This window comes from Helianthus annuus, chromosome 2 (genome assembly GCF_002127325.2).
Source record: "Helianthus annuus cultivar XRQ/B chromosome 2, HanXRQr2.0-SUNRISE, whole genome shotgun sequence".
Taxonomy (NCBI): Eukaryota; Viridiplantae; Streptophyta; class Magnoliopsida; order Asterales; family Asteraceae; genus Helianthus; species Helianthus annuus.
In genome coordinates, this window is record NC_035434.2 from 122,463,310 (window position 1) to 122,471,779 (window position 8,470).

The 8,470-nt window shown below is 39.7% G+C and overlaps 1 protein-coding gene across 1 annotated transcript; it reads right to left on the reverse strand.

Moving 5' to 3' along the window:
- Positions 1–2,910: 2,910 nt before the first annotated feature.
- Positions 2,911–7,811, reverse strand: LOC118486581. The gene is made up of 4 exons (XM_035983122.1): positions 7,026–7,811; positions 4,368–4,748; positions 3,928–4,177; positions 2,911–3,841 (listed from the first exon to the last, which is right to left on the reverse strand). Exons 1-4 carry the CDS (start codon positions 7,753–7,755, stop codon positions 3,091–3,093), a joined length of 2,112 nt encoding a protein of 703 aa, XP_035839015.1. The 5' UTR covers positions 7,756–7,811; the 3' UTR covers positions 2,911–3,090.
- Positions 7,812–8,470: the final 659 nt, after the last annotated feature.

An 8,470-nucleotide genomic window follows, 5' to 3' on the forward strand; every position in this document is an offset into this window, starting at 1 on the left:
CTACCAGTGCTCTATAAATGAATCCATTCAGAATGAAGGAAAAACCCCAATGAATATTCTTAAAGATAGCATATGACTAACTGTATACAAACAAATTTGATTTATATATCATCAATGATCAAACTCTTTCAACAACAAAGAATATGGACAGTCAATTTCTCACTCATATTCCATTCAAGCAAACTAACACATTAGAATCATGAAACAAAACCAATAACACATATCACAATGTCTTCTCGCCAATTCTAGCTGTGAAACGTTGGACGAGAGCTTCAATTGTGGTCGCCGTTAGGTGAAGAGGATGAGGCGAGAAAACCAAACGAATTGCCTCATTTTATAGCTACCCGTAATGATCCATAGCCTTTTTTTGTTTGACCCATTTTGACTTGTTCTCCATATTTCCTTATTTCATTTTTACCCATTTGAACCCATTGAAACATATATTTAATCCAATATGTCCCATAGTCTAATAGGCTTAAATAAAAAGTCTAAATAGACCCATAATAGTAATGCCCTCTCCAGGTAAACACAGAAACAAAAAGATGTCAGCAAATCTTATCCAAATTGTCCGAATTAAATGATGTTTTCGAGCAGTTACTCGATACTCACACAACAAATCTTGAACCTGGTTGACCGATGACGATTTTCATGATCAGCAGGACGTTACCTCAGAAGATTTAATCAGTTTGAACTGTTGTTTATTTATTCGTTAAGGTAAGGTAAGGTTTGTGTCCTTTGGTAATAAAGTTAAGTGATCCCAATTTTCAGAATTTCAAGTCTACAAATATCCATTTAGTTCAGCTTGGAGTCAAAATGGATATTTGTATTACAGAAACATATATAGCATAATTCTTGTAGTCAATGAGCAATTATTCGAAATTATGAAGATGCTAGCAACAGTTTAAAGGACATTTGGAAACCCATAAAGCATAGCATAATTTTAACCGTTTAGCAATAATTGTTCAACAACTATAGATTTAATTGGGTTGGTAAAATACTACTTAATAGAATAAATTGCATAAGAACATACATCAAACAGCGACCAACAAAATGCAAACCTAAACTGCGAAGTATGAAGCAGAACCAACATATGCCCAAGGATGAACTTGCATTGGATCATCTAGTCTTGTTATGTTCCTCTATAAAGGCACCATGCTTTCAACATAATACTTGATTTGATTGAACTTCACGGTTTTTGGGCACGAAAATTGATGACCCAGAGTGAACTCTAATGATTTAAAGCATCTTTTCGTCAAGTTATAGATTGGTACGCTCATCACGTTCCCAGCCACCTTGCTCGTGTAAAAGATGATCTCGTCCATATTAACTTCTAACGGGAAGAGGATAGGGCCAGTTAATTTGATCAATGACTCAGGGAATGTAATGAATTCTTGTACCCAAACACGAGTTTCAAAGTCATATAATATCCAGATATGCATTTTGTTGCTTTCCACCACATGATCACGATTCACGACAAACAACTCCTACACAACCATTGATTTTTAGGATACATTGATTTCTAGGCACAATAGGAGTGCTGAAGATTGAAAGCTTCTCTGTCCGCAAGTCAAACCTCAAAATATTTAACGAGCTTGAGCTTAACATCGTTGAATTTATTACACTATTCACACAAACACTACCTCTTGTGAGTGTCAAGTGACCCGGTAAACAACCAACAGGATGATCCATAGCGATCGGAGAGATCTTTCTCCAAGAATAATTTGACAAAGAGAAAATCATAATCTCTGTTATTGTAGGTTCAAAAAATATCCTCATCATCAAAATCTTATGTTCATTGGTGCATTCATTGAAAGCAAATGAGTAACGCACAACTCCTTTTACATTTATCAGAAAATCCGGATAAGAAAGTTTAAAAATACTATGCGTGCTAGGGTTAATAACGAAAACCTGAGCATGATCGTAATCAGAAAAGGGTTTCATGCTAGTAAACAATACTAACCCATTCAAATGTTCGGCTTCAGTGAAATCAGTAGAACAAGCGTTGTCCAGTGTCATGAGATGAGTGACGGGTCCACCGTCATGAGGAGCGGAGAGAAGGTGTAGTTTACGGGTGGAATCGTCGTAAGCAGAGATGAATAAAGCGGTACGATGGGCAGCGGAGGCGCGGGTGAGGTGGAGTTTGGTGAATGTTGGATCCGAGATGCACGAGAGCCATGGTTTAGAGACGGATTTGAATCGGAGTATGGATTTAACGGGGAGTCTAGAGAGGATCTCTTTGATGATTTCACTTGGGAGTGAAATATTTGCCTTCCTGGATCGATCTTCTAGGGTTTCCATTTGCCTGGAGGTAATTCGAATGAAGGGTTTCTTTGAAAATATATAAAGGCTCCGCCTATCCGGACACCCACTGCGCCTAAATCCACACTTTTGCAAACCTAGACGCCTCGTATAGACCTATACGAGGCGTCCATGCACTGAATTCGATGGGTGTACAGAGGGTGTCAGGCACGTTGTTTAAGGAACCCTATACGCAGGGTATGGGGCTATACGAGGCGTCTCTGTTTGGTATTTTTTTTTGCTGAAATGAGGGGTGTTTTGGTGGGTTTTGGGTTGGTTTTTTGGATGGTTTTTGAAGATGTGTTTTTTTGATGAAATTTTTTTAGGTTTTAAAAAAGTTTTTTTTTTCTTTTTTACACTATAAAAAGTTGTTGTTTTTTAAAAATTAACTATTTGCCTTTAAAAATCGTTTTTTTTTATTTTTAAAAAAGTTTTGTTTTTTTTTTGTTTTTTACACTATAAAAAGTTTAAAAAAATTTTTGTTTCAGCGTCGATTAAATCAACTATTTTAAAAATCGGCTCTTTAAATATATTATATTGTTTTTAACATTTTACTTTTTTAAATATTATTCTTTCGATTAAAATTTTATTTCTTTCAAATATTGTTTCCGTATTATATTCAGGGGTTATATTGTTTCCGTATTATCTAAATTTAAGAGAACAATCATTGAGTAACCGAATAACTGAAAACAAACATAAATATGACATATATAAGATAACTGTTTACATCCATAACAAAAATATAGAAGATAAGTTTGTACATCCACAATAACAATAAAAACAACAACAGGTCTATGCATCCAAATCCGAATCTGAATCCTGATGCTGCTGCTGCGGCTGGTGCTGCTGCTGCGGCTGCTGCTGCTGATGTGGTGCTCGAACCGGTGGAAGCGGTATCGGGGGTAATCCCTCTCTCTCTCGTCTATCCTGCTCCGCCCGTACCAACCAACCTACCAAATCGTCGAGCCTGTCAAGCCTGGCTAGTACATCCGGATGTAGTGCAGCTCCTGGGGCACCACCTCGAATAGCGTGACGTGGAAACTGAGGTGCCCCGGCAGGTGGCGGTGGCTGTGGCCCCGCTGCACCGTCTAGATCCTCCGGAGGGTCCTCCACGGGCACTACATCAGCAGGATCTGCAGGAGGATGAACGTCCTCGAAATGCTCTGGTAGGTCCTCCTCTCTCCATACGCCCCCCTCGCGGTTTTTAAACCGCGGGCCAACCGGGAACCTCTTGATAACCCTCATCCCCCATAGCGACGGCATACCCATCCGCGTCGGCATGATGGCCGGCGTCCGTAGATGTGGGTCCTGATGTGGTACGAGGCCAAATGAACGGGCAATGACGGTCACGTACGCCCCGCCATACAAAAATCCGCGCTCCTGCCGGTGATGGCCGGAGGCGAAGTACTGGGCTAGACCGTGTGCTAGCGCGCACGGCCTCCTATACAACAAACAATATAGGAAAAAAAGATCTGTGGTCGTACACCACTCACGGCTGTAGCCGCGCGCTGATATAGAAGTGGCGAGCAAATGGTGCAGATACCTGCAGATAGTGTTAGCGAAATACAAAAACAGAGATTAATAAACAGTGCATATAATCACAATAATTGCAATAATAAACGTACATACCTGTATAGTGGGTCGCTAACAAACGACACCCTCCCCTTCGACTTGTCATGCTCCCAATGATCCGGCCCCGCAATCACCTGCCAAAACCCAACAAGAGTGGGTTTTTCAACCACCACTAGCCCCGCTGTGTAGATCTCAGTCTCGATCTCCTCCTGCATGTATAAACCAGAGCGCACCGCAAACTCTGCTAGCGTCATCGAACGCTGAACGCCAGCAAGCCTGAAAGAAACCTCAGGCGGAGGGGGAGCACCTGGGTACGGAATCATAAATAAAACAATATAATAATAAATAATAAATAATAAATAATAATAATAATATTAATAACAATAACAATAATTAATAATAATAATAATAATAATAATATAAAGAAATAAATAAATAAATAAATAAATAAATAAATAATATTAATAAATAAATAAATAAATATCAATAACATTCACCTGGGTACGGAATCGGCACTGGCTCCCCAGGAGGGTGAAATGTGAATGACGAAATGAACTCGACCAGCAGCTCCCTGTAGGTCGGCGTGTGCGCCAAATCAAAAAGACGATGCCACGGGGAATCGATAGGTATAAACCGACGCACTCTCGGCGTCTCAGCAATCTCCTCCATCGCATCCCAGTCGATCGATGCATGCGATCCAACGTGCATCCTCCTAAGCTTCTGGCAATGACGGGCGGCGTCAGTGCCGTCGGGAAACTCTAGATAGGGATGCCCCTGCAACGTATCCACAGGCGGTCGCTGTCTCCGTCGTGGACCCTGCTGAACCGGCTCTATGTGAATGTCATCGCCCGGCATCAGATCGTCCTCCATAATAAATACTGTATACGTATACAATAATAATAATATTAATAAATAATAAATAATAAATAATAAATAATAAATAATAATATTAATAACAATAACAATAATTAATAATAATAAATAATAAATAATAAATAATAATATTAATAACAATAACAATAATTAATAATAATAAATAATAAATAATAAATAATAATATTAATAACAATAACAATAATTAATAATAATAATAATATAAATAAATAAATAATAAATAATAAATAATAATATTAATAACAATAACAATAATTAATAATAATAATAATATAAATAAATAAATAAATAAATAAATAAATAATAATAATATTAATAATAATGTTTTTAATAATAATAATTAATAAATAATAATAATAATAATAATATTTAATAATATAATTAATAAATAATAATAATATTTAATAATAATTAATAAATAATAATAATAATATAATTAATAAAAAAAAAAAAAAAAAAAAAACAGACCCTCGTATAGCCCTCGTATAGGGCTATACTCAGCGTCCTGTTCCACAAGTTCTTCATCATCATCAACATCAAACCCCCAAAACCCAACCAAATTCAACTTTTAGGGCAAACCTACGGTCTAAAGGCATAAACGAGACAAAAATACTTAACTACGGGATGAAATACGTACCGGTGATGCTTCGATTCTTCAAAAATACGGTTGAAATACGTACGAGGCGTATAGATCCGAATGCACCGTATATGTGTGTGTTTTTGTTTGTGTGTGTGATCTGTGTCGTCTAGGCCCCCCCCCCCCCTGTGTTATACGAAGCCTAGACGCCTCGTATAGAGCTATACGAGGCGTCTATGCTTTTTGCTAAATTACATTTTTGCCCCTGCAAAGGGGAAGTCCATCCAGTGATTCTCCCCACAACCGGCCACTGAATCCCAAATTAGGCCCTGACGATGCGTGTAAAAATAACCTGCAGCCCATGCTTCAAATATTGGGAACCAGATCGATTCGTTCTGATCCATTTCTTGGACAAGGTCCCTTCTAATACGCCCCCATGAACTCTGATCCATCCCTAAGCCCACAGCCACAGACCGAAACCCACAATGACCGTCCGGCATCACATCTCGTATGCACGAGACGTACGGATGGAACACTGGCGGAATGTCAGACTTAAACCGTTCGATGATTCCCACGTACTCGTCCCCAATGATTAAAGGAAAACCGTGATCATCTCGTGTCTCTTTCTTCTTAGAACTCTTTGAACGGCTTAGGGTCGCTTTGGGTTTTTGGGACCTTATAACCGACTGTTGTGAGGCTTGAGACGGAACGTACGAGCTGTGGCGAGGTTTATCGTACTTACTTTGTCGTGAACCTTCAAAGCACGTGTTTGCATCACCGAAGGAGCTTCTCCTCAATTCTTCATCTATACGAGAGGCCTCGTCCAACCTTTCTTGTACCTGCTTTGTTGTTGGTCGGCCACGAGTATTTTGTTGGACAACCGGTGGTTTCTTGGTAGATTTCGTTGGAGTCAACACCGCTTTAATCTTTGAAAGCAGGCTTTTTTGCTGAGCTGGAGGGTGCGACTGTAATTGTTGTCTAACAACATCTAGCTCTTCGACCACGTCAAGGGAGTCGTCTATCAATTTACAACTTTGGAAGTTAAGTTTCCGCCAGAAGACGTCTATGTCTTCGAGTTGAATCGGACGCTCTGCACGGTTAAAAACAATATTGTTTAGGTAAAATGAAGGAAAGGAAATATATCACACAAGTGTTGTACGACGTTCAATAATTATTACCTTCACGCATGTACTTTTCTATCCTACAAGCACAGGGCAACCCACAGCTGTGCCACATTTGGCAACCACATGATGAATTAAAGCGCTCCAAGACATCTAGCCTCCTAATTGCCTCTCCATGCAACAAGTCAAGGGCTTTGTGGGATACTTTTCCAAGTAGGTGTTGAAACATCGGGTGTTTGTGGTGTTTCATTGTTTTTTCGATGCTTTCTCGAAAAGTCTTCCTTATTTCACCGAACTGTGTCTCAACTATATCCCGGACACAACCAACTATACGGTCCAGCGAGCTCCTATCTTCGACGTATCTCTTTAAGTTGGCATGTTGGCTCTCAACTCTGTTTGTAGTACGATTACCAAAGTTGCGCCTCTTATCAGTCCACGCAAAGACAAACATCTCCTTATAGTCTTTTAGCCAGTTATCGTACACGTATTTGAAGACTCCTAAAAAGTAAAAATAATTTAATAAAATTTGCATAGGTGAGTCGTATGTTATTAGAAAAACTTACTAGAACGTTTGCACTCCACAAGTCGCTTTCGCATGTTGCGCAAGTGGTAGTCGTAGATGGGTATGGATGGAGACTCAATCAATGAACCCCAGAATGACAAAAATTTCTTCCAGTCGTCGTCTGTGAAGGCACCCTTGCAGTGCTTCATAACATTCTGTTGTATGTGCCACCTGCAAAGAAGCCTGGAGGCGTCTGGAAATACTTTAGCACACGCGCCCATAAGGGCTAGGTCTCTATCCGTTAAAATCACACGTGGCTCCATACATTCATCCAACATTGCCTTAACCCTCTCAAGCACCCACACAAAGTTATCACCCCGTTCTTTACTAACAACGGCATGCGCGATAATAAACGATTTGTTGGTAGGCGTCATACCAACAATCTGGATAAAGGGCATATTGTATATGTTTGTCTTGTACGTTGCATCGATCATCATGACGTGGGGGAATGCACGCCACAAGACTCTCGAGTCCCGATGAAGAAAGAAGATCTCTGTTACGATCTCTGTTCCGGGTTCTTCCCGGATCTCGTAAATAAAGTCGTTCTTCATCAGCACATTTTCTAGTGACTGCATGGGAGTCAATCCTTGTCTTTGTTCGGCTCTAATCTTCGCTACAACGTTTTGAACGTCTTTCTGAACATGAAACCTGTCGGGGTCCTGCTTCCTTATCGTTTGAAATATTTTGCGCGGCTCCATGTTTTGAGCTGTCAGCTGCTCGATCAGTTTCATTTCGCTTGGAGTAAACCTTCGCACAAACGCGTGGGCCGACAGGTCCTCACAAAGTTCGTGGTTATGTTCAATTGTTCCGTCTTTTATCTCCCAGGTTTCATACGGGTGGTTTCGGACAGCCAGCAGGTAAAACGGGCAACCGGTTTTTTTGCTTCCAGCTTTTCTAAGTGTTGCTGTACTCTGGTGCTCACCACCACGATCACATTCAAGCCATACCCTCCCGGTTCTTCCCCCGATTTTCTTTGATCGACGGGTGACAATAACGAAACCATCCGCATTTGCTATTTCTTGTATCCGTTTCTTTAGTTCATCTAAGGAGTTGAAAACCTGTAACATCGACAATAATAATAATAATAATAATAATAATAATAATAATAATAATAATATAATAATAATAATAATATAATAAAAATAATAATAATAAAATTAATAATAATAAAATATTAATAATAAAATAGTAATTTATACCGTCTTTTTTAAGTACAGACTGTCCAGAATGGGAGGTGCTTCACTACCATATCTACCATATCCACCATAACCACCATATCCTCCAACGTCCGAATTGTTTTGATGAACATAAGGAGTGCCCGGGGAAATGAATTGCTGATGATCACCGTCTCCTCCATATCCACCGTATCCCCCGTATCCACCGTATCCACCATATCCACCGTCCCCTCCGTATCCACCGTCTCCTCCGTATCCACCGTCTCCTCCG

Coding starts and splice junctions, on each gene's coding strand:
- LOC118486581 (XM_035983122.1), bottom strand. CDS start 7,755: ATGAAACTGATCGAGCAGCTGACAGCTCAAAACATGGAGCCGCGCAAA. Junction 4,749..7,025: donor TGTGGAGTGCAAACGTTCTA/GTAAGTTTTTCT, acceptor ATACGTATACAG/TATTTATTATGGAGGACGAT. Junction 4,178..4,367: donor AGTGCCGATTCCGTACCCAG/GTGAATGTTATT, acceptor TTCCGTACCCAG/GTGCTCCCCCTCCGCCTGAG.